The sequence below is a fragment of the Papio anubis genome, chromosome 9, assembly GCF_008728515.1.
Source record: "Papio anubis isolate 15944 chromosome 9, Panubis1.0, whole genome shotgun sequence".
NCBI lineage: Eukaryota > Metazoa > Chordata > Mammalia > Primates > Cercopithecidae > Papio > Papio anubis.
Genome location: NC_044984.1, coordinates 60,828,070 through 60,855,336, shown reverse-complemented (window position 1 = coordinate 60,855,336; position 27,267 = coordinate 60,828,070). Strand labels below are relative to the sequence as shown.

The window sequence follows — 27,267 nt, the reverse complement described above, 5'->3', positions numbered from 1 at the left end:
AATCATATCAGATAAATCAATATTTGTTATTATTATTATACTTTAAGTTCTGGGATACATGTGCAGAACATACAGGTTTGTTACATAGGTATGCACATACCATGGTGGTTTGCTGCACCTATCAACCTGTCATCTACATAAGGTATTTCTCCTAATGCTATCCCTCCCCTAGCCTCCCACCCACCGACAGGCCCAGGTGTGTGATGTTCCCCTCCCTGTGTCCATGTGTTCTCATTGTTCAATTCCCACCTATGCGTGAGAACATGCGGTGTTTGGTTTTCTGTTCCTGTGTTAGTTTGATGAGAGTTAAGGTTTCCGGCTTCATCCATGTTCCTGCAAAGTACATGAACTCATCCTTTTTTATGGCTACATAGTATTCCATGGTATATATTCACCACATTTTCTTTATCCAGTCTATCACTGATAGATATTTGGGTTGGTTTCAAGTCTTTGCTGTTGTGAACAGTGCTGCAATAAACATACGTGTACATGTGTCTCTATAGTAGAATTATTTATAATCCTTTGGGTATGTGCACAGTAATGGGATTGCTGGGTAAAATGGTATTTCTGGTTCAAGATCCTTGAGGAATTGCCACACTGTCTTCCATAATGGTTGAACTAATTTACACTCCCACCAACAGTGTAAAAGTATCCCTATTTCTCCACATACTCTCCAACATCTGTTGTTTCCTAACCTTTTAATGATAGCCATTCTAACTGGCGTGAAATGGTATCTCATTGTGGTTTTGATTTGCATTTCTCTAATGGCCAGTTATCATGAGCTTTTTTTCATATGTTTTTTGGCCAAATAAATGTCTTCTTTTGAGAAGTGTCTGTTCATATCCTTAGCCCACTTTTTGATGGGGTTGCTTTTTTTTTCTTGTGAATTTAAGTTCTTTGTAGATTCTGGATATTAGCCCTTTGTCAGATGGATAGATTGCAAAAATTTTCTCCCATTCTGTAGGTTGCCTCTTCACTCTGATGATCGTTTCTTTTGCTGTGCAGAAGCTCTTTAGTTTAACTACATCCCATTTGTTAATTTTGGCTTTTGTTGCCACTGCTTTTGGTGTTTTAGTCATGAAGTCTTTGCCCATATCTGTGTCCTGAATAATATTGCCTATGTTTTCTTCTAGGTTTTTTATAATTTTAGGTCTTACATTTAAGTCTTTAATCCATCTTGAGTTAATTTTTGTATAAGGTGTAAGAAAGGGGTCCAGTTTCAGTTTTCTGTGTATGGCTAGCCAGTTTTCCCAATACTGTTTATTAAATAGGGAATCCTTCCTCCATTGCTTGTTTTTGTCAGGTTTGTTAAAGATCAGATGGTTGTAGATGTGTGGTATTATTTCTGAGGCCTCTGTTCTGTTCCATTGTTCTATATATCTGTTTTGGTACTAGTACCATGCTGTTTTGGTTACTGTAGTCTTGTAGTACAGTTTGAAGTCAGGTAGTGTGATGCCTCCAGCTTTGTTCTTTTTGCTTAGGATTGTCTTGGCTATATGGGCTCTTTTTTTGGTTCCATATGAAATTTGAACTAGTTTTTTTCTAATTCTGTGAAGAAAGTCAATGGTAGCTTGATGAAGATAGCACTGAACCTGTAAATAACTTTGGGCAGTATGGCCATTTTCACGATATTGAATCTTCCTATCCATGAGCATGGAATGTTTTTCCACTTGTTTGTGTACTCTGTTTTCTTGAGCAGTGGTTTGTAGTTCCTCTTAAAGAGGTCCTTCACATCCATTGTAAGTTGCATTCCTAGGTATTTTATTCACTTTGTAGCAATTGTGAATGAGAGTTCACTCATGATTTGGCTCTCTGTCTATTATTAGTGTATAGGAATGCTTGTGATTTTTGCACATTGATTTTGTATCCTAAGACTGCTGAAGCTGCTTATCAGCTTAAAAAGATTTGGGGCTGAGTCAATGGGGTTTTCTAAATATACAATCATGTCATCTGCAAACAGAGACAATTTGACTTCCTCACTTCCTATTTGAATACCTGTTATTTCTTTCTCTTGCCTGATTGCCCTGGCAAGAACTTCCAATACTATGTTGAATAGGAGTGGTGAGAAAGGGCATCCTTGTCTTGTGCTGGTTTTCAGAGGTAATGCTTCCAGTTTTTGCCCATTGAGTATAATATTGACTGTGGGTTTGAAATAAATAGCTCTTATTATTTTGAGATACGTTCCATCAATACCTAGTTTATTGAGAGTTTTTAGCATGAAGGGATGTTGAATTTTTTTGAAGGCCTTTTCTGCATCTTTTGAGATAATCACATAGTTTTCATCATTGGTTCTGTTTATGTGATGGATTACATTTATTGATTTGCATATGTTGAACCAGACTTGCATTCCAGGGATGAAGCCGACTTGATCATGGTGGATAAGCTTTTTGATGTGCCGCTGTATTCAGTTTGCCAGAATTTTATTGAGGATTTTTGTCTCAATGTTCATCAGGGATATTGGCCTGAAATTTTCTTTTTTTGTTGTATCTCTGCCAGGTTTTGGTATCAGGATGATGCTGGCCTCATAAAATGAGTTAGGGAGGATTCCCTGTTTTTCTACTGTTTGGAATAGTTTCAGAAGGAGTGGTACCAGCTCCTGTTTGTACCTCTAATAGAATTCGGCTGTGAATCCATCTGGTCCTGGGCTTTTTTGGGTTGGTAGGCTATTAATTATTGCCTTAATTTCAGAACTTGTTATTGGTCTGTTCAGGGACTCGACTTCTTCCTGGTTTAGTCTTGAGAGGATATATATGTCCAGGAAATTATCCATACCTTCTAGATTTTCTAGTTTATTTGTGTAGAGGTGTTTATAGTATTCTCTGATGGTATTTTGTGTTTCTATGGGATCAGTGGTGATATCCCCTTTATCATTTTTTATTGTGTTTATTTGATTCTTCTCTCTTTTCTTCTTTATTAGTCTGGCTAGTGGTCTATCTATTTTGTTAATCTTTTCAAAAAATCAGCTCCTGGATTCATTGATTTTTCAAAGGGTTTTTTGTATCTCTATCTCCTTCAGTTCTGCTCTGATCTTAGTTATTTCTTGTCTTCTGCTAGCTTTTGAATTTGTTTGCTCTTGCTTTTCTAGTTCTTTTAATTGTGATGTTAGGGTGTCAATTTTAGATCTTGCCTGTTTTCTCCTGTGGGCATTTAGTGCTGTAAATCTCCCTCTAAACACTGCTTTAGCTGTGTCCCAGAGATTCTGGTATGTTGTGTCTTTGTTCTTATTGGTTTCAAATAACTTATTTATTTCTGCCTTAATTTCATTATTTATCCACTAGTCATTCAGGAGCAGGTTGTTCAGTTTCCATGTAGTTGTGGTGGTTTTGAGTAAGTTTCTTAATCCTGAGTTCTAATTTGATTGCACTGTTGTCTGAGAGACTGTTTGTTATGATTTCCATTCTTTTGCATTTATTGAGGAGTGTTTTACTTCCAATTATGTGGTCAATTTTAGAATAAGTGCGATGTGGTGCAGAGAAGAATGTATATTCTGTTGATTTGGGGTGGAGAGTTCTGTAGATGTCTATTAGGTCTACTTGGTCCAGAGCTGAGTTCAAGTCCTGAATATCCTTGTTAATTTTCTGTCTCATTGATCTGTCTAATATTGACAGTGGGATGTTAAAGTCTCCCACACTTATTGTGTGGGAGTCTAAATCTCTTTGTAGGTCTCTAAGAACTTGCTTTATGAATCTTGTATTGGGTGCATATATATTTAAGATGGTTAGCTCTTCTTGTTATGTTGATCTTTTTACTATTATGTAATGCCCTTCTTGTCTTTTTTGATCTTTGTTGGTTTAAAGACTGTTTTATCAGAGACTAGGATTGCAACCCCTGCTTTTTTGTTTTCCATTTGCTTGGTAAATCTTCCTTCATTCCTTTATTTGGAGCCTATGTGTGTCTTTGCACATGAGATGGGTCTGCTGAATACAGCACACCAATGGGTCTTAACTCTTTATCCAATTTGCCAGTCTGTGTCTTTTAACTGGGGCATTTAGCCCATTTACATTTAAGGTTAATATTCTTATGTGTGAATTTGATCCTGTCATTATGATGCTAGCTCAATATTTTGTCTGTTAGTTGGTGCATTTTCTTCATAGTGTCAATGGTCTTTACAATTTGGTATGTTTTTGCAGTGATTTGTACTGGTTTTTCCTTTCCATATTTAGTGCTTCCTTCAGGAGCTGGCAGTCCTGGTGGTGACAAAAAATCTCTCAGCATTTGCTTGTCTGTACAGATTTTATTTCTTTTTCGCTTATGAAGTTATTTTGGCTGGATATGAAATTCTGGGTTGAAAATTCTTTTCTTTAAGAATATTGAATATTGGCCCCCACTCTCTTCTGGCTTGTAGGGTTTCTGCAGAGAGATCTGCTGTTAGTCTGATGGGCTTCCCTTTGTGGGTAACCCAACCTTTCTCTCTGGCTGCCCTTAACATTTTTTCCTTCATTTCAACCTTGGTGACTCTGACAATTATGTGTCTTGGGGTTGCTCTTCTCGAGGAGTATCTTTACGGTGTTCTCTGTGTTTCCTGAATTTGAATGTTGGCCTGCCTTGCTAGGCTGGGGAAGTTCTACTGGATAATATCCTGAAGAGTGTTTTTCAGCTCAGTTCCGTTCTCTCTGTCACTTTCAGGTACACCAATCAAATGTAGGTTTGGTCTTTTCACGTCGTCCCATATTTCTTGGAAGCTTTGTTCATTCCTTTTTATTATTTTTCCTCTAATCTTGTCTTCACACTTTATTTCAGTAAGTTGATCTTCAATCTCTGATATCCTTTCTTCTACTTGATCAATTCAGCTATTGATACTTGTATATGCTTCTCAAAGTTCTCAAGCTGTTTTTCAGCTGCATCAGGTCATTTATGTTCTCCTCTAAACTGGTTATTCTAGTTAGTAATTCGTCTAACCTTTTTTTAATGTTCTTAGCTTCCTTGCATTGGTTAGAACATGCTCCTTTACTCGGAGGAGTTTGTTATTACCCATCTTCTGAAGCCTACTTCTGTCAATTCATCAAACTCATTCTCCATCCAGTTTTGTTCCCTTGCTGGCAAGGAATTGTGATCCTTTGGAAGAGACATTCTGGTTTTTTGAATTTTTAGCCTTTTTGCACTGGTTTTTCTTAATTTTCATGGATTTATCTACCTTTGATCTTTGATGTTGGTGACCTACGGGTGGGGTTTCTTTGTGGACGTCCTTTTGTTGATGTTGATGCTATTCCTTTCTGTTTGTTAGTTTTCATTCTAACAGTCAGGCCCCTCTGCTGCAGTTCTGCTGGAGTTTCCTGGAGGTCCACTCCAGACCCTGTTTGCCTGGATATCACCAGTGGAAGTTGCAGAACAGCAAAGATTGCTGCCTGTTCCTTCCTCTGGAAGCTTCATCCCAGAGGGGCATCCACCAGATGCCAGCTGGAGCTCTCCTGTAAGAGGTGTCTGTCAACCCCTGCTGGGAGTTGTCTCCCAGTCAGGAGGCACTGTCCCTTCAAGGAGCCCACTTGAGGAGACAGTCTGACCCTTAGCAGAGCTCAAGTGCTGTGCTGGGAGATCTGCTGCTCTCTTCAGAGCCAGCAGGCAAGAATGTTTAAGTCTGCTGAAGCTGCACCCATAGCTGACCCTTCCCCCAGGTGCTCTGTCCTAGGGAGATGGGAGTTTTATCTCTCAGCTCCTGACTGGGGCTGCTGCCTTTCTTTAAGAGATGCCCTGCCCAAAGAGGAGGAATATAGAGAGGCAGTCTGGCCACAGCAGCTTTGCCGAGCTGCAGTGGCCTCCACCGAGTTCGAACTTCCCACTCGCTTTGTTTAGGCTGTGAGGGGAAAACCACCTACTCAAGCCCCAGTATTGGGGGACGCCCCTCCCCCAACCAGCTCAAGCATCCCAGGTCGACTCCAGACTGCTATGCTGGCAGCAAGAATGTCAAGCCAGTGGACATTAGCTTGCTGGGCTCCATGGGGGTGGGGTCTGCTGAGCTCCCTGGCTTCAGCCCCCTTTCCAGGGGAGTAAATGATTCTCTCTCACTGGTATTCCAGGCACCACTGGGGTATGAAAAAAACACTCCTGCAGCTAGCTCGGTGTCTGCCCAAGTGGCCGCCCAGTTTTGTGCTTGAAACCCACAGCCCTGGTGGCCTAGGCACTGGAGAGCATCTCCTTGTCTGCTGGTTGTGAAGGCCACGGGAAAAGCGCAGTATCTGGGCCAGTGTGCACCATTCCTCACAGCACAGTCCCTCACAGCTTCCCTTGGCTAGGGAGGGAGTTCCCCAACCCCTTGTGCTTCCCAGGTGAGGCAATGCCCCACCCTGCTTCAGCTTGCCCTTCATGGGCTGCACCCACTGTCTAATCAGTCCCAGTGAGATGAGCCATGTATCTCAGTTAGAAATGCAGAAATCAGCTGCCTTCTGTGTTGATCTTGCTGGGAGCTGCAGACCAGAGCTGTTCCTGTTTGACCATCTTGCCAGCCACCAGATAACTCAATATTTTCATAAGCATTTTGACCATATTATATTAAAGATTTCATTGGGCAGGAAGAGAGGAATTGCAAACAGTACATTAAAAAGAAAAAAAGTAACTAGAAACTTAATGAGATTCAACAGAATATATTTCTGTAGTGGAATCCAGGAGTTCAACACTACTCCCCACCTTCTTGGCATGGGATCCCAAGGGGTTACTTGAAGGAAAGAAGGAATAGTGAATGTTCATCTTTGCATCCCCACTACTTTTCAATGTACATGGCATATAGTTGGCAGTCAGTAAATATAGTTTTTAAATTCATGTTGTTGGATGGATGATGACTTAGAAAGTCTACTTCCGTGGAACTATGAGGTGGACAGCCTTCTATCCTAGCAAGAATATAATTAGGCTTCCCCAGCCTCCTGAGAGTACATTAATGCTGCTGCTGATTCATCTGATGCCCAAAGCATATGGATCTGGTCCTAGTCACCTACGTAAAATGCCACCATATGAGTGCCTCATCACAGGGGACTTCCTTGAATTGTCTAATATCCAGCTTCTTTTCAAAACCTAAGTGAGAGAAAAGATTGACATCTAACAAAGATCCCAAGAGACATTCAGTCTGTTTACCCTGGGATCCACCTTTACATCATGTTGACCAATACATTATCTCGTCCCATTCTAGAGACACCATCATTGATTTGCTTTTTAATCTTATATCTCAACCTTGATCAAGGAACAGCTGTTGGAAACTACCTCTGCATCCTATCATAAAATGTGTTGAGGGCGTTATCCATTATGTCATTTACCACCATCTATATATAAAAGCCCATGAGAGAGGTATCTTTAGCGCTTCCTGCTAGAATCATCTTTATTTCCACCACAGGGACTAGTAGACGTCCTCCTTTCCAATAGTGAGAACTGCATAATTGATTATGTTTTCTTTATTATTCAGGTTTCTGGGAAATTGAGTCATTCTTTTTATTGGAGCAAAATTCACATAACATACAAATAATCATTTTAAAGATACAATTCAGTGGCACTTAGTACATTTACAGAGTTGTGCAAATATCCCCTCTGTCTAACTCCAGCACATTTTTATCATCCCAAAAGGAAACCTTATATCCATTAAGCAGTCATTTTTCCCTCCCCAGCAACCCTGGCAACTACTAATTGTACTTCTACTTTCTGTACCTATGGATTTACTTATAGTTCAGTGTCATGCTTGCAGTGCAGTCAAACTCTATTAACCCTTGGGGTATGGCATTTGTAGACTCTTTCTTCCTGGTTGTTTCCTTATATTACTTATTTTGTTTCAAGCAAACAGCCTCAAGATTTTTGTGTAAAGATGAGTAGAGATATACACAAATAAGAATATCCTCCTTTTTACCTCCAGAGCCACTTGCCACCCTTCTTGCTGCTCTGCCATGACCTATATGGTCTACACTATGGGCTCTCAAGCCCTCTGGCTTCCAGTTGAGTTTGGCTAATAGGAAATGATGGCAGTCGATCAGGGGAAGGGAGGACAATGATGAAAAGTATTACTCTCTCAACTTCTTCCTTGTGGGTTCACTGAAATTGGTCCCTTGACTGAAGGTCCCAGCTCATGTCAAGGAGCCCTCATCACTTAGGTCCTTCCAAATCCTGGTTCTACTAGCAATTCTATTCTTTGCCTTTTCAGGCTTAGTAGGGTACGATCCCTATTATTTCTGGCCCCAGAGTACTGTATCATCCCTTGTAGTTTCCCTATAAGCTTCTCCCACTTTTCTAAGTTGTTCGTTTATTAAACTCTTCTCAAGTTATCCTAATTTGAGTGTGTCATGTGTTTCTTGCTGGGACCTGACTTAAACAGCATACTCTACCCCATGGTTCTGTTCAGCTGTCAGTCAACATAATTTGCTCAGAGTCCTCTGCAGATGAGCAGGTCTGGTAGATTCCCCTAGAGCCAAACAGTGTCCTCTTCCTCGTGTCCACTGCATTCACATAGGGTTCTATTAAGGTGTATAACAGGCAGGTTGACATGGTTTGCAGGCCAGGGCCATAATCCCTGAGGATGTGACATTTGAGCAGAGCAGTTGTTTAAAAAAAAAAAAAAAGGAGCTGAAGGAAGGGACAGGAAGAGGTGGGGCATTCTGGGTAGAGAGAACAACCTAAATGAAGGCACTGTAGCAGGGATTGACAGCATTTTGAATAACTAAAATAGGAGTTCAGAACTGGAACAGAGAGAAGCAGGGCAGAATGGTGGAAGATAAAACTGGTAAAGGAAGCAGAAGCCAGATCGTACATGTCCTTGTAGACCATGTTAAGAACCTGTACTCCGTTACCAGAACAGCTGTTTTAAGGTTTTAAGCTTGGGATTAACGCGATGAGATATTCAATTTAAAGGATCACTCTGGATTGGGGAAGGTGAAGGGCATGAGAGGATATGGGGAAATCAGATGATGGTAACTTGGGCTAAAATGGTGATCGTGAAGATGGAAAGAAAGGATGAAATTGAGAGCTATTTAGGGGGTAAAATCAAGAGAAATTTATAAAGATCTGGGAGAAGATGGGACCAGGGATGGTTCTTGGGTTTCTGGTTTGTGTGATGGAGTGCAGCATGAACCCACCACTGGAGAAGGAAACATGCAGAAGCAATGGAGTAGGGTGGTCTCACTCTTCAGTTTGGGACATATGTCGATGTTCCTAGGAGACGTCCAAAAATTGTTCTCAGTGACAAATACGAGCTTGGGGGAATGATGTGTGCTGGATTTAAGAGTGACTGAGGTAAGTGAAACTGTGGGCTACTGAGGTGAGATAATATAAGACTGAGCTTCTGTTAACTACTATCAATAAGCCCTGATTGTCTTTCATGAGATAAGCACCCTTTTTTCTTCATCATTTTTTTCTGGTTAGATTAGGACCTTACTATGATAGAATCTTGCTAGAAAGTTGTAGTTGTGCCCTGGAAACTTCTTAATGTGAAAGCTTCATATTATGTGATGTCTCTTTGAAGGTGGAAGATATCCCTCCAAACTCAGTCTTTAAAGGATGTTATTATTGTCATCCAAATATTTAAAGATCTGAGGATTTTCATCCCACCTTTATAAACATCAGTTATCAGGAATCACTTTTCTATCTAGCAGCTCACCTCTTCTGTTGATTTGTAGGATATTGGGATTTAGATTCTAGCTAGTGTATATTTTCATAAAGTTGGTTAACCTGCCTTAACTTTCTCTGGAGAGCTACTTAACTGGCATCATTATTTCTCTGTAGATTCACAGATTGTCATGACTAGGGAAGTTTTATTCAAATCTCTTCATTTTACAAGTGAAGAAAATGAGGTGTAAGGGAGATGATGGCTCGGGCCACATGCTGAGTTGATGATATAGCAAGAACCATCCTCTAGCTGGTCCACAGCTCCAGCCTTGAGTCCCGTATAACACCACACTGCCTCTTCCCTTAACCATGACTTTGAATTAGTCTTATCCCAGAACTGTAAAGCTTTCTACTTTAAGTTTTAAAAGAGATTTCATTAGTAATATTGCACTCCAAACAGCACCATTTGCACTGTTGCCAGTTTTAATAAAGCTTGTACTGGGAAGAGAGACTTATTCTAGTTTCAGCCCAGCCACGTGTAGCCGTGATGCCTCTCCTCTCGCCCCTTTAATTTAATGATGGCAGAGGATCTGGCATCCTTTTCCTAAGCTTCTTAATATTCCTACTCCTGTCATTTCTTTCTACCAGAACAATTTCATGTTAATTCTTCATGATCATTGGAACATTAAAACCACAAAAAAATATAAGTTTTAATACTTTGACAAATATACAGGCCAGCAGGAAAAAAAAATCCAGTCGGGCGCAGTGGCTCAAGTCCAACTCCAGTTACCTTTGGCGCCGGAGACGGCTGGATCGTTTTGCGTCAGAGATCGAGATCCATCCTAATACCGCAAAAACCCGCCCCTACTAAAAAATACGTAAAAAACTAGCCGCGAGGGTATGGTGCCCGAAGTCCAGCTACCTGTGAGAGCTGGCGCGCAGGAGAATGGCGCGGAAAACCGGAGGCAGCAGGATGCGGCGAGCTGAGATCCGGCCACTGCACTCCAGCCTGCTTATACAGAGCGAGACCTCGGCCTCAAAAAAAAAAACTAAAGGGTTTATATTTAAATACCTTTTGAATAACCTGATGACCTCTTTAGAAACTCTCATGTGTAATCATGATTTAGTACTTTTTAGAAAAGTGAATACTTTGTGTGAGTACTGAGTAATGATTGGTTGTAGTTTTATAAAATTTACACCTGCAAATACCTACTTTAAATAGCCATTTCTTATAATAATAGTCCAAGACAGATACATTGGCGCAGTCCTCTCAAATGAAAAGGCCTATTAGAATACCAATTCAGTCATTGTATCAAAGACCCAAACTCACAATGCTCACATAAAGATGATAGAAGTTTCTTTCTCAATCTCTTGAGAAATCTGAAGATTTTAGGAACCTAGGCTTCATCTATCTCATGGCTTGATGCTCTTGTCTGCATGATTGAAGATGGCTTACCAGTTCTGAGCCCACATTTCGCCAGCAAGGGGGAAATGAGGGAGAGGGGGGCACAGCCATTCTTTTTAAGAGCACATCCTGAAACATGTCACATTTCACTTCCCATTGGCTGGAACCTGGTCCTATGGCTACACCTTGCTGCAAGGGAGTCTGGGAAATGTGGTTCTTAACTGGGCAGCCATTTGCTCAGCTAAAACTTAGAAACCCTATTACTGACAAAAGAAGGGAAGATGAGATATCAGGGAACACCTAGCAGTTTCTGTCATTTCTAAAAGAGATTAAGTAGTAAGTAATCTAGAAACTTTATCATTTTCACCTGTTAAGCAAAATAAATTTATCTTTAGACATGACAAAACCATGAGGAAGAAAATAAGTGATTGTCACCCCACAAACATACCTGTTAAAATCCAACAAGACCATGGAGAGTGGGTTTGAGAAATCAAAATTAGTCATTCTAAAGTTCTAGAAAGGTAATGTGAGAAAAGGCCCTGGTAGGCCAGAGCTCATGTGGGGTTTGGCTGAGCAGAAAAAGGTTGCTTTGCAGCATACTTAAGGAACAGAAGGAGGAAGGCCAACTGCTGGGGGTGAAGCCAGAGGCATCACATTGTGTGCACTGAGCTCAACCACAGATCTTCTTTAAAATTGAGAGGTGGGCAAATTAACCACCTTAGTGACAGAAGGACAACTAAAACAGAGGCTGCAGGGACTGACAAGGATTCTTTACTAGGGTCTCCTGACTGAGATGCATGAGGTGCAAACTACCATTGCACATAGGCACGGGGCCCACTCACTGAAAACTCCCAGGTGAGAGTAAGGCAGGACGCATGATGACCAGGTGAGACTCTGGAGAGAAACAAAGCAGCAAATGAGGGAGAAGGAGAGAGAGAAGCCAGGACATTGTCATTGGTCCTAGTCTGATGTCAGGAGATCAGGGAAATTAATACAGCAAGGTGAGTGAGAGCAGAGAGTAGCATCCACCATAGTTAGGTTCATGGGCAAATCAACCGTAGGATCTGGGGTAGTTGTAATACCCCAGAGCCAAAAACTCTTAGTAGATTAAGACCTTTGGCTTCTTGCAGATATTATTAATGAAACTCTGCTTGCTCTGGAATTGACAGGAAGAGGTATAGGCCCTAATGATCTCTTAACCTTTTTAAGGACTAACATTTCAATCTTACCAGTCAGGAAACATGGTGTTAATACATGCAAGAATCCTTAGCACTGGATATGCATGTTGTTGACCTGGATATTGTCATCTTTACTTTAAGAAATAATTTATCTCAAACTGAAGATGGCTCTCTCCCATGGACCTTTCAGCTTTATGACTCAATGCATATTACCTGAGCTTCAGCAATCGGAATACAGATTTCCTATTTCACTATATCTGAGTGGGGCCTTGATGATAAAGATGTTCTTACAGAAAGGCAAAATTGTATTAATGGAGTGTCAAACATCAGAACAGTCGAAAATTAGAAAAGGATTACAGACCCAATATGCAGTGTTGAAAAATGAGATGACTCAAAGGCTTGAGGTCATAATATAGCAATAATGAAAATATCCTATATGTGTAACAAAGTGCTTTGTTCATTGGTTTGGTTTTAATAAACATTGTGGAAAAGATATCATTTTATAGGTAAGCAAGCAGGCTTAGAAAGTTTTAGTATTGTTAATTGTCAATTTTGTCAAAATACAATAAAAAGACAGTTTTAGTAACTGGTCTTTTCTTAGATACCATGACACAAATATTGTGAAAATGGGAATTGAATCCAGATGTTTTAATTCCATGTCCCAGACTCTTTCCCTTGTGTCGTGTGGCTCTTCTGAGCTTTAAGCAACATCATGAACTTTCTCATTTGTTCATGCATTCATTCTACAACTATTAGTGGCATACCTCCGATGTGCTAATCATTATACCAGGCACTGAGAATGGTGTGATTGACAAGACATAGTATCTGCCTTCAAGCATGCTTACAATCTGCCAAGGAACACAGGCACATCATCCATACTGGCCACTATGAACCAGTGAAATGTATGCTACAACAGCAGGAATACAGCAGACTGTAGAAGCACATGTGAAAGTCATCTTACCAAATTACGACTTAGGCTTCCCAAGGAATTGATGTTGGCATTGAGTCCACGAATGTTAGAAGGAGCTGAAGGAACAAAGAATGTTCCAAGTCAAAAATAAAGCATATATGAAGTTATGCTTGAGAGGGAGGTGATCCTAAGTGAGTTCCAGAGGAGGGAAAGACCCCAAACCTTTACAAATTCAACTTAGTGGACCATTCCTACTACTTGGCTAGAGACATCATCCATCCATCCATTCTTCCAATCATCTATCTACCCATCCATTCATCCTTCCATCCATCTTGTCATTCTTTTATTTATCCACCCACTCATCCTTCTTTCCTTTCTCCCTCCTTTCCTCCCTCCCTTTCTTTCTTCTTTCCTTCCTTTCTTTTTTATATCCATCCTTTCATCCATTCATTCATCTATCCATCTATTTATTCCTGGTAGGTGCTAAGATATTGATTAAATTAAGTAATTAATTTAAAAAACTTTTACTGAAAGACCTAGTATATGCTAGGCATTGTGCCAAGCACTGTGGAGGGGATAAAGATACAAGAGATATTATCCCAAGTGACATGAACCTTAAAATCTCATTGAAGAGATGAACATTACACATACATTAATACAGTACAAGCTGAATGGAACAGGTGTGTTAAGAGGTGCCCTATGAATTTATCATTGGCTGTGGGGATATTATATGGAGGGAAATGTAAGTATCAGTGATAAAACTAACAAGCTAATATCAAACTGAATATTCTTCATCTTTTTCTTTTATGTCTTTGCTTATTTGTTTTATTTTGTTTTGTTTTCTGAAATTTGTTCTTTGACAGATTCTGTGGCAACAGCATCCGGGCCACTACTAGTTGAAGTTGCCAAAACTCCTGGTGCCAGCCTTGGGGTTGCCCTAACTACCTCGATGTGCTGTAACAAACAAGTCATTGTCATAGACAAAATCAAATCTGCAAGTATTGCAGACAGGTAAGTATTGTAGAAAGTGCCTACTTTTCCACCAGGCGTGGTGGCTCATGCCTGTAATCCCAACACTTTGGGAGGCTGAGGCGGGCGGATCACCTGAGGCCAGGAGTTCGAGACCAGCTTGGCCAACAAAGTGAAACCCCATCTACTGAAAATACAAGAAATTAGCCAGTCGTGGTGGCAGATATCTGTAATCCCAGCTGCTCAGGAGGCTGAGGCATGAGAATCACTTAAACTCAAGAGGCAGAGGTTGCAGTGAACTGAACCATTGCACTCCAGCCTGGGCAGCAAGAGCAAAACTCTATCTCAAAAACAAACAAACAAAAAAAAAGTGCCTCTTTTTCAAAAGTGCATGTGTGCAATTTTAAGTATATATAAACACATATGTACACACACTTGTGATACACATATACACATGCATAGACACATACACATACACAAACACACACACAGTTCTCTTGCCAGTTTATACAGGTTTCACACAGAGAAGCAAGTTACTGTTGTAGGGCTTAAAAATTCACCTATGTGTCAGCCACCCCATAATGTCACTTCACCTCATCCAGATGTTTGGTGGTTTGGTGTGGCCTTTAGCCACCAAAAAAAAAAAAAAACAAGCAACTAAGCAAGTTTTCTTGCTGTGTCGTAGGGCACTAGCCTGTTCTTGATGTAGGGTAACGGAGTAGATCTTTATTAAACCCCGTGCAGAGCAGTGATGGGTTTTCCTGAATTGTTGACAATTAAATCCTGCTACCATAAAATCTGATTTCTTTGTTTCTTAAATAAATAAAACAATACTTTTTAAAATATTTTTTACAATACTTGAAAAAAGTCCTATACTCTCATAGCATGTAAATCTTAGGATTTTACAACCTTCGAGGGTCTCTTAAAATATTATTCGCTTCAATGCTACAATAAAAATGAAACTTCATGTTTCTAATTAATGTTTTATACTTGCAAGGTAAAAGGGGAAGGAAAAAAAGACTACCTTTCCATCTAATAAATTATTTTACAGCTCCTGGTAAGAAAAACCTCATCTCCCATAGCTAAAGCACTCCAAGTGCAAAAAATGTGGAATTACGTTTTTAGTTGGAAGAGATGACTTGAAATGCTTTTGTCTTGAGAAATAGACTATTCACACTGGGAATTTATAGATATACTGCACCTGAATGACCAGTCTCCCCTGTATGTTTCCAGCCCTCTTCTCTATGTGCCCCTCAACCTGCCCGGAAAACCTCCAGCCATGGTGCAGTGAACTGCAGCAACCCCCAGTAGTGTGGTCAGTCTATAGCTCCACTGTGGTCTTACCTGACATTCAGTCCTTATCAGTGACAGCCATTGATCCAGGGGTGTTCTCCAGTTCAGTGGCGCAGAGTGCTTTAATTTTCTCCCTCTGTTTTTTCGCATTCTGCAGGGGGTAACCAGTTTAAGGAGCTGTTCACTTGACTGGTATGTGGAGATGCTGATGGCTGTGCCAACTTTTCTCAACTCATCCAGTAGCCAGCTCTTGAGCTCAGCAAGATGTAGCAGCCAGCCCCTTCCCTGCCCCCATCTTTCCCCTTGACTCACCATGCAGGCCTGGTTTTATTACTCACTTGACTCCTGCATAATTTCTACCATTATCAAGAGCTTTTACACTACTACATGTTCAACTCCAGAATAATGTAATAATAAAGAACTGGTGATCTTGGAGCTTGTGTGAGGATTCCAAGGAAGTATTACCGAAATCTCGCCAAGTTATTCTTCTTCACACATAAAATAGACCCTATTCCAATTCTGAGAGTCATGTTTGAGATTCCGAAGATTTACCAACTCATGTTTACAGATAGAAATGCCTAGAACAAACAAACACAGACAAAAGTCCAGGGGAAACATTTTCCTGTTTTTCCCTTTCCTCTTGCTCACTTTCCCTCAACTTTCCACACAAGCACTCCAAAATAAGTTTTTTTTTTTGTTTTTTTTTTTAGAGAAGGACAAGAGAAAACATTTCCTTGAATTTTTCTGTATTTTCCACAAGGTTTTACCTCCTTATTCATATTCAAGGTACTTAAAATTTGACAGATGGTGTTTCCTATAACACTCAAACTTTTCTTTCTTTTTTTTTTTTTTAAGTAATTGAAAACTGTGTGAAAGTTTAACTATGAGATACATGAAAGTCAGATTCCAAAGAGGTAGGCACCACCTCTTACTGAGTATTTCTCCTTTCCGTAGATGTGGCGCATTGCACGTGGGAGATCACATCCTCTCCATCGACGGGACCAGCATGGAGTACTGTACACTTGCAGAAGCAACCCAGTTCCTGGCCAACACCACTGACCAGGTCAAGCTTGAGATCCTTCCCCATCATCAGACACGGCTGGCCCTAAAGGGGCCCGACCATGGTGAGATATCTACCTGGATCAAGCTCTTTCTCTGGCCCTCACAGTGTTGCTCCCTCTAGCAGAGTTAGTATTTTTTTTTTTTTTTTTTTTGAGACGGAGTCTCACTCTGTCCCCCAGGCTGGAGTGCAGTAGCATGAGCTCAGCTCACTCCAACCTCCGCCTCCTGGGTTCAAGCCATTCTCCTACCTCAGCCTTCCGAGTAGCTGGGATTACAGGCATCTACCACCATGCCCAGCTAATTTTTGTATTTTCAGTAGAGACAGGGTTTCACCATGTTGATCAGACTCATCATTTCTTTTTAAAACAAGGTTGTGTTTGTTTACTCAAATTCATCTTCCAAAGTCTTTTTTCCAAGCCACACATAATTTACTTGAAACCATAACATCAAGGAAAAAATTTTCAGGCTAGTGCTATTTAGTATTTTTTTCTTTACAAAGTCTTTGGTGCAAATTGAATGTGCAGAGAAGGCAAATAATTTGACTTCCTGGTATTCATTTTGAATTTCCAGTCTAGATGAAGGCCAACGAAGGCAAATAGTAAAACTCTCACTTAAAAATAAATAAGCAAAGTGGATTTTGATGGCAGAACCTTCAAATATTTGGCAGGAATCAGAGGGAACCAGTTATGTGAAGCATTAGTTTTCAATATATTTTGTCTTTTGCCAGTGTAGTTTTTTTCTTAGGATAGAGAACAACCTGCGTGACCAAAAATCTTGTCTGGGAGAATCAGAATATTTGACTCCATTTATTCAATAAAAAGTGTCAGCTGAAGGTATCTGCATTTTCACTCCCTTGAAATTCACAGATACATTTGCCGAGTGTTTACACCATCTACCTAGGCATCTTTAGGCAAAACCTGGTACGAGAAAGGGGTCTTTGAGCCCCAAATCAAATGAAGTCAAGTTCTCCAGTAGGATCTTTGTTCCTACTCCTTCTCCTGCCCTATTCCTTAAACCAAACAGCATTCCTTTGTACTCCTTGAAATTAGAGGCCTCACTAGTATTGTCAGGGTGGCCTGAAGGAGGATAATGCATTTCTGTATGTTTAGACACCGTGCAGTTTTCTCTGAAATTGAAATTTTGCTTATAAGGGGGTCATTTGTATTGTGTCTCCCACCTTCTAAAACGCACTGTACTTCTCCACAGTCTGGAGTGGGGGGAAAGAGGGACCAGATAATTTTCATACTAAATCAGTCAGCTGGATGTAACCTTTTTAATTAAATGGAGCTTAGACAGCCCTGAAGCTAATGAAAATCTCTAGTACAACATTACCCTTATCAGATTTTAATTTTACACATTGGAGTAGAGAAATGATGCAGCATAGGCAGGTTATGAAAAGAAAATCAGCATCACAGTATTGGAATAGAAATGCAAACAGCTGTGGGAAGGTGCTGTTCACAAGGATGCACACCATTCCTATCAGGAGGCCCCGTGGGCCCTTCCTGCACTCTGGCAGAGAGGAGAGATTTCTGAAGCTGTTTAAGTTTCTTTAAATTAACTGGCAGTCATCACTGGATTTGAAGCACAGTAGCCATAAGAATGCACACTGTAGTGCTCTCTCAGCATGGGGTTTTGCTTGCTAAATTCTGGTATCAGCGAATCGGAAATGCATACCACACCCTTTTAAAATGTTAGCGTCTTTAGCAACTTCTTTTATTTTTCTTTCGTTGTCCCTATATATAATTCATAAATAATTCAAATGTTTTCAACTCATGGAATATTAAACTTTTTAACCTGCCAAAGCAACTTAAGATTAATTTATGTACTAAAATATATGGACTAAGAATGAATTTTGCCTTTATTGTGGAAAACCTGATGTTGTTTTTGTTGCAGGGATAGGAAGCTGATAGAAGTTTAAGTAATTCCAGCTTCCACTTCTGACTCCATCATCTACATTTACTGAAAGTTGTTCACTGTCTTTCTTATCAAGCAGGGATTTCCTCTGTATTGCACATTAAAATCAGACTTGCATTTCCAAGAGGAAATACATTTTGGCTCCTAAACATAATTAAATCATAGTAAAGAAGAAAAACAAACACAAAATTATTATTATGTTTACAATTCTCAAACTTACATTTTTGACTAATGGAGTTTTACATAGTTTTACCCTTTCTCCACAAGAAAGTTCTGATTGTTTTTTTCAAGATCTCTGATGCCTGAACAGTGTGTCTCTCAACACACTTCCCAAATTTCCAGATTTTATTAGCAGCAAAGCATACACCAAAGAGTTTTCAGGGCAATGTAGAAATGAATATCTCAACTTGGAATAAGAGATTAGCTATGCCTTTCACTGATACATAGCAGCATTAAAGAAGCTGACAAAAAAATGAGTTTTCAGTGACATTAGAAATTGTTCCCACTGAGGGTTTTCAGGAGACATAATTGGATTGAAGGAAACTGACATTTTGGAAAGGAAAATGTGACCAGAGTCACTAGACTCAACACATTTAGTACCAGGAGGACCTTCCATTTGAGAGCTCTAGGGCTACCACTGGAGCCGCTGTGGTCTGCTCTCTGGGACATCCTGAACAGAGCAAGAGGCTGCAATTAGAGAAGAAAGAAAAGTAACTTCTGTGGTCATATATCTCTTGAGACTACAGTAGTGATGTCACCATGAAATGATACACAAACCGTAATATTTTAAATGTGTTGTTTTCTTATGCATAAAAAGGGACTTAGACATACCCATAGGAAAAGGTGGTATGTCTGGTGGCTGAAGTGGGGACTTTAGGATCACATGTCCAGAGCTTCACCTCTGACTCCACCACGTGGGGCCTTAAGCAAGTTACCCAACTTTTCTATACCTCAGTTGCTTCATCTGTAAAATGGGCATCATAATAATACCTGCCTCAAAGGAATATTCTGAACATTATCTGAGCTAATCGATCATATAGCACCTAGCACAGTGCCTAGTATATAAGTACTTAATGAAAGTAGGCTATGATTATCGGCAGTATTAAATGAGAGAGTGTCTATAAGTGCTTTTTGTAAGATGATAGGACATGCTAAAAATGTAACATCTTATTATTAAACTCTGGAAATACTTGCCTATCAAGTATACCACTGTAAAACAGAAAACATTTGGAGTGTACATTCAAAATAGGCAGCAGCTGTCTTCTTTGTCCTACATTATTTGTTCAACACCTTTTGCATTCATCATCCATAGCATATAGTTTTGTGCACTATCTTATTTTTGTCTCTTAATTATTTTATACGTGTGAAGATTTAATCCCCAGTAATAATTCAAGATCAGGGTAAAGGGTATGACCTTTAACCTGCCTGCAGCAATTGGCACAGTCTGGGGAAGCAATAGGTGGTAAATAATATCTTCCTTATTGACTTATTAATTGTGCTTGGCAGTCCTAACAAATGCCCAGTAATTTTCAAAGCTCTCAGTGAAGAAGTGGGTCAAAAGGTGGGTGTAGAATCCCAAAGTGCATTCACTGTACCCTGGCTTCATTTGAAACAGATGGTACTTTGTGAAAAGTACGCTAAAGTGTCTGTGGTTGTAAATTGGCCAGACCCAGTAATAACTGCATCTTGCTAAAATGTCTTCCTGTATACCCAAAGTAGAATGAGGATGGTGAGACAAAATCCGTTAGGGACATCCTCTGCAATAAATACTCTTTTATCTCAAGGAAAATGCTGCTGCAGTGTTCACATGGACACTCTGGCTGATATTCCCGTTCATTTATGCATTTGTTCATTCATTCATATATTAATCATTATATACTAGGCACTGTTCTAGTTGCTAGAATATATTTAATGAGCAAGACAGACAAAGTATATCCCTACTCTTATAGAATTCACATTCTAGTATAGACAGACAAACATTAAAAATATATTAAATAAATAAAGCTGTTTGAGACAGCAATAAGTACCATGAAGAATGTAAAACAATAATGAGATAGCACGGGGAGGGCAGCTCCTTCAGCCAGGGAGATCAGCAACAACTTCTCTGAGGAGGTGGCACCTCGGGTGAGACCTGAATGATGAGAAGGAGGCAGTCATACAAACAACTGGGGAAAGAATAGCAAGTGCGAAGGCCTTGAGGCAGGAAGGAACCTGACTTGTTCTAAGAGTACATATAAGATCAGTATGGCTAAAATATACAAATGTTGGGGAGAGTGATATGGATGAAACTAGCGAGATAGGCAGGGGCTGCATTTGATTCTCTTTGTAATAGTTAGCTATTCAGGCTGGGCGCAGTGGCTCACGCCTGTAATCCCAGCACTTTGGGAGGCCAAGGCGGGCAGATCACCGGAGGTCAGGAGTTCGAGACTAACCTGGTTAACATGGCAAAACCCCATCTCTACTAAAAAATACAAAAATTAGCTGGGCGTGGTGGTGGGTACCTATAATCCCAGCTACTGGGGAGGGTGAGATGGGAGAATCGCTTGAATCTGAGAGGCAGAGTTTGCAGTGAGCTGAGATTGCACCATTGCATTCCAGCCTAGGCGTCAAGAGTGAAATTCTGTCTCAAAAAAAAAAAAAAAAAAAAAAAATAAGCTATTCAAACATGAGTAGCATGATCTGACTTACGTATTTAGAAGGCCACCCTAACTGTGTTGTGAAAGGTGGGTATGCAGGAGATGAGTTGCGGAGCCACGTCTGAAGGTGTTACAGTGGTCTAGATGAAGGAGGTGGCAGCTTGAATTAGGAAAGTGGAGAGACGGGGGAATCCAAACCACAAACAAAGCAGTTGAGTAGAAGGAGCAGGCCAGATGGTTTAGGGCAACAAAATTATAGTGGCTATGAAAGTTTCTGCTGCAGATTTCTGAGAAATTCTCTAAACTTAAATGTCCAGTGAGTGAAATTTGTTGAGTGAAAGATAAATTTATTTCCTTTAAAAGATACTTTATTGTTAGCACATAGATGGAAAAGTAGACAAATCAATATACTCTGAATTCATTTGTTTTTCTTCTGTGTACCAGCACCATGCTAAGCACCGTATTTGCCTAATTCTCAGTATCCCTGTGAGGTAGATGATTTCATGATCTCCATTTGACGTTTGAGGAGATCCAGGTTTAGAGTGGCTGAGTAGCCGGCCAAAGTCATACAGAGAGGAAGGGCTGGAGGCAGAGCTGAAACCCACGTCTGCTTCACCCCTCAGTGATCTGTCCATGCTAGTGCTTTTTTTTCATGTACTGTTTCATTCTAGAAAGGATGCGAATTGACCAATTCAACTGGCGTCACAGTTGATATAACTTAAGTTCTTTTCTAAATGACCCCTCTTTTCAATGCATAGAGTATTTCACCTCTCTACATATTCACATGTAAGACACCTAACACCAGAATCATCAAAGTAGAAGGAGATATAAATGCATATGTTAATCCAGGCCTGGTGGCTCATGCCTGTAATCCCAACAACTCAGGGCTGAGGCAGGAGGATCACTTGAGACCAGCTTGGGCAACATAGGCAGACCCCCATTTCCACACAAATAAAAAATGATAAATTAGCTGGGCATGGTGGCATGGGCCTGTAGTGCCAGCTACTCAGGAGCCTGAGGCGGGAGGATTGCCTGAACCCAGGAGTTCAAGATTACAGTGGGCTATGATCACACCATGGCACTCCAGCCTGGGTGACACAGGAAGACCCCACCTCTAGAAAAATAAAATAAGTTCATATGTTATTTTTAGTTCTTTAAGATTATTAAATGAAAAACTTCATATCAGACGTAAAAACAAACATTATGTTGCTCATATTTCAGAACACTGGGTGGAATATCAAATCTTAACATTGAAACTGGAATGGAAACGTGATAAAGATTTTCTAAAACATAAAAGGGATGCCAATTTCAAATTTTAATAAAGTTTATTTCAAACTTATTTAATAAAGTTTGAAATAAACTTTATTAAAATTTTATGACATCAAGGAAATATAAAAACGTGAAATATTTTAATAATTATTTCTAATATAAATATGCTTTTTCAAAAAATCATAAAATATAGAGACTTTCATCTTCTCCTTATTAGATGGGATGCAGATAAGATTCTGATACTGATAGATGATTAGAGTGGTTTATTGTTGAGGAAAATGAAGTCCAAGTGATGGATTGTAGTGCGATTAAAATGTCAGAGCAGTAAATTCTGATGTGTGACTAGTAAACCACTTGAATCATGCACTGATGTGATTTATTGCTCCTTCTTTTCTTTTTCTCAAAACAAGTGCTACTAACTGACCAAGATTTGCAAATCTTTAATTACTAATTGTGTGCCATAGATCTTTGAGGGGCTGACTTTTAAGTTAAAAAAAAAAAAGTTTTTAATCTCTGCTGCAAAGCAGCGGGGGAGATTAGAAATTGATTGAGTAGTCATCTTAAAAGAAGAAAAAACGAGCTGAGGAAAGATATGCATTATTCTTGGGAAGATGAAAAGTTTACATCCTTTATGTTAATCATCTATTTTGCTGACCACTGAGAAAAGGGCAAAGCCAAATAGATTTGTTTTTATTTGCAAGCAGCTTTGTTTTTTGTTATACTTTTAATTTGGGCAATTCAGTTACTTTTCCTCTTTTTTGGTTCTTTGTTTTTGTTTGTTTGTTTTTATTTCTCATCATCACTTCATATGGGCAGTGAAAATTCAGAGGAGCGACAGGCAACTTACCTGGGATTCCTGGGCCAGCAACCACAGCAGCCTCCACACCAACCATCACTATAACACGCACCACCCTGACCATTGCAGAGCACCAGCCCTGACACTCCCGAAAGCACCTCCTCCAAACAGCCCTCGTAATGTTCCCTGCTTTCTCCTCCTGGTCTTTTATTTCAATTATGTTTTTCTCACTCCTTCCTTTTGGCTTCATGGGTGTTGTTTTTTTCTGTTTCTTATAGCAGCAATGTATCATTTCTGACATCTCCTAGGTTTTTTTCTTTTCCATCAGAAAGCATTTGTTGTTAGCAAAGGATGTAAATGTTCAGAATGCTTTATATGTGGCTGAGGAGGTAACAATTCAGAATATTATACAGAGACAATGTTCTCAGGTCTTCTTTGTGTATGTGGAATCACTTATGAAATTCATGTCAGAAAATATCCATGAAAATGAGATTATGTATTTGATGCATTGAGTTGTTCACAGACAAAGTTGTTCTTTTGTTTAAAGCAATTCTCATAGAGTCTCTTTGTGTTCCCATGAGCTTATAAAGATCCTGCTGCCCCTTAGCATTTGTAGGCTCTTGTAAAGCATTGTCTCATGCTCCTGAGGGCTGTCCTCTGTCTGGCTAGAGTCCTTTCTAGCCATTGCTATGCATCATATGTGTCTTTCTGGATCGTTACTGGTTGGCAAGTGTGGCGGGCTCACACTCCACCTGAGAGTGCTCTGTGCAACATCTTCGCTCTCTTGCAGCAGCTTTGGTGTCTTCATCCTTCTCTCCTACCTCCATGAGTGCATACAGCCTGAGTTCCCTGAACATGGGAACTCTACCTCGAAGCCTCTACTCCACCAGCCCACGTGGAACCATGATGAGGAGGAGACTGAAAAAGAAAGACTTCAAAAGCTCATGTAAGTGAAATAACAGCCAATGGCATTTGACCTGGAAAAAAACCTGTGGGCATTGGAACCTTGGAAATATTGAAATTGTGGGAAGAGTGTTTCACAGTTGCCTAAGTGATCAGGTAGATGCTGAGCAGCTAACAGCTCTGTGCCAAAGACCATTGGCATGATACCCAGTATCTGTTTGGCAATGACTGCACCCCAATATAACTTCAGACTGAATTCATTCATACTACCTTTGCCTACAACTTTTTATTTGAGATTTGAGATTTTTCTTACTCTTTTGATGTCATAACATACCCAAAGGTATGATTTTTCCTTTAAGACTCCTTGTATTATATTCTGGGTAACTTTGGACATGAAACCTTTGTTCTTAGTTTCTTACTCACTCTAAAGAAATTTTGTGAAAATGATGCTCCCCTTTTGATAAATATAAGATTCTCATGCATTCATTTAATGTTATCATAAATTTCATACTAAATTATATTTTGTTACCCTCCTCCCCAAAACAATGATAAATATGAACATCTCTTTTTAAACTGTATCTCATTCCCCAAGACTCCAATACTTTTTCCAGAAACCTACCCCACTGGTAGTCACTGATCTAACATATATTTCCTTTTTTTGAGATGGAGTCTCGCTGTGTCTCCCAGGCTGGAGTGCAGTTGCGCGATCTCAGCTCACTGCAAGCTCCGCCCTCCCGGATTCACACCATTCTCCTGCCTCAGCCTCCCGAGTAGCTGGGACTACAGGCGCCTGCCACCACGCCCAGCTAATTTTTTGTATTTTTAGTAGAGACAGGGTTTCACTGCGTTAGCCAGGATGGTCTTGATCTCCTGACCTCGTGATCCACGCGCCTCAGCCTTTTAAAGTGCTGGGATTACAGGCGTGAGCCACCACACCTGGCCTAACATATATTTCTTATTGCCCACTCCAGTCTGAGGAAGATTGGAAGGATGCTCAGTTTTACAATAAGCATCCTAAAGTCATGGAATTTCAACCATGAGTCTTGTAAAAATGATCTGGACAGCCAAACACGATATACACTAAGCAAGACTAGGAAGATGTGGTTGGCTACTTGCTTTGGATAGTGGTTGTCTGAACAGAGGGGCAAAAGGGTGATTGAATGCCTTAAAAAGAAAGAAATACAAATCACTCCTACATTTATCATTTCTGTTAGAGAAGATCATTCTCTCTCATCATGATCACATAACTTGTGGAAGAAGAAAACACTAACCTTTCTAACTAGACCTAACCATAGTCTAGAGAGTCTGTTTCTTGTCCTGTATCCCTTTTGATGGCCATGATTATGATTCCTACAAAGAAATTTAAAGAAGATGGGATCTCTTCCTGTGCTCACCATGGAAATAAAAATAAGGAACATCCTTAAGTTACCTAAATAAAACCAAAGCCAGTTACTTCAAAGCTGGCATGGACTTACTGGCTTTTCAGCTTGTTTGCAAGAGATTCATCTCCCCAGGAGGATCTCTCTCCAGTCTCACCAGGGCCACCCTAGGTGCCCAAGACCAGCCATCACCCACACTGGGAAGTAGTTTCTTCATGACACAGGAACCTGAAGGTTTCCCTACAGTGAACTCCATTCCAAAAGACAGGGTCACCACTGTGGTTTGTACATGATTTAGACTTACATATATACTTTACATATAAGGAGATTTGTCAACTTTGGTATATGAAAATGATAGTAAAATTGAAATGGAAAATGGAAGATTGAATTTAGTCAAAATGAGAACAAAGTGCTCTTAGAGTCCCATATGTTTTTTAGTTGACACTAGAGTAAATTATTTACTCTTGGAAGAAACTAGTTGAATGCAATATAGTGAACTGGTTATAAGCCTAGACTCTGGAACCAGGCTACCTGGGTTCCATCCCAGCATCATTACCTTCTAGCTGTAGGACCCTGAGCAAGTTCTATAAACTCTATGCCTCAACTGAAAATAGGGAAAATCACTTCATTGGGTAATTGTGAAGATTGCATGAGGTATGCCTTGACTGAAAATATGAAGAATTACTTCATTGGGCAATTGAGATTACATGAGATTGCATATGTATATGTGTTTTAGAACAACACCTGGTAAATAGTAAGCACAATTTAATTGTTAGCTATTTTGAATAGTTTGTGTTAACTATCATCTGCCTAAATCTGAATTATCACATAAGAACATCTCTTGACATTGCTCTCAGAGTTTAGTGTTTTTCACGAGGGGTACATTTTGGCCTAATACATAGGTCTTGAGTCTTCCATATAATGCGTTCAGGGTTCGTGGTGGTTATTAGTATATGAATTTTTTTTACAGATAATAACTTTGTGTGTAGTACTCCTCAGTGACAAAAATAGGCTAACAGCCCTCAGCAGGGAAGAGCAATTAAAATGAATTCATTAGTGTTCCTACTTCTGCTTCAAAGACTAGTATTTGTGTTAGGGAAGACTTGCTATGTTGATTAGGGACATTACTGAATACAAACGAATAATGTTTGGCTATCTCAGGTTGATATTTACATATCTTAAATTTTGTAGTAGGAAACAAAGCTGAGGCAGCGCTGTCACTGATATGCATAACCAACTCATAAATTCTCACTTGAATCAGGACATTATTCTTCAACATGTTAGAAATATAAACAGAAACGTGTTTCAATACATTTCTAGTTGTTTGTGTTTGCTGTAGACATTAGCCACTAGAGCACCACTCACAATATACATACCAGAATGTTTATAAATGTGTCTCAGGAGATCATACATTTTACATTTTATTCAAACAATAAATTCCAAATGCTATGAACTTTTATTCACACTTCAAAAAGACCTGAAAAAATGATAGTGTTGCAAAGGTTTTTGTTTTTTTTGTTTTGTTTTTTGTTTTTTAATGAGGATTTTTTTCTTTTATTGCACAGGTTTGGTATGGTCACATTAGATGTAAAGGTCTTCCCAAATAACTGATAATAAAAGTTTTATTGCCACTCTTACTATACCATGGTTTATTTCCACCACTTTATTTATGTCTTTATCCTTTGCCACCATTTGCTGCCCCCTTTGTAAGACTTATGTTTCTATAGCAACCAGGCCAATTGTGTAGATGGTGAATCATGGCAAAAGTCACAAATACAATAAAAAGTCCCTTTGCTGTATTGGTGATGACTTGAGGCCGGAGCTTGCAAAACAGAAAATTCTAATATGTGTTTCCAATGCCAAGGAAGGAGATGCCCAGAAAAAAAATGAAACCTTCTCACGTGAAAATTAAAACATTCTATATCACTGATCAAAGAGGAAATACACGAAGTCTGTATATAGCAATGTGTTATAAGTATTAAAACAGGAAGGTGTCATGTTTGTTTCATAGGGAAAATAATGAATACAGCACACATTAGGCTT

At 39.7% G+C, this 27,267-nt stretch overlaps 1 protein-coding gene across 11 annotated transcripts in view; it reads left to right on the top strand.

Moving 5' to 3' along the window:
- The window catches only part of GRIP1 (glutamate receptor interacting protein 1), a 720,325-nt gene that overhangs the window by 589,599 nt on the left and 103,459 nt on the right, over window positions 1-27,267 (top strand). For 5 of the 11 annotated variants that reach the window (XM_031651086.1, XM_031651081.1, XM_031651085.1 and 2 more), the window contains 4 exons: window positions 13,867-14,014; window positions 16,220-16,389; window positions 22,963-23,118; window positions 23,733-23,888. In XM_031651086.1, coding sequence (XP_031506946.1) covers window positions 13,867-14,014; window positions 16,220-16,389; window positions 22,963-23,118; window positions 23,733-23,888 — 630 coding nt within the window. The remainder of the gene's footprint in view (window positions 1-13,866; window positions 14,015-16,219; window positions 16,390-22,962; window positions 23,119-23,732; window positions 23,889-27,267) is intronic. The other 6 variants (XM_021923298.2, XM_031651087.1, XM_021923296.2 and 3 more) reach the window with 3 other exon arrangements.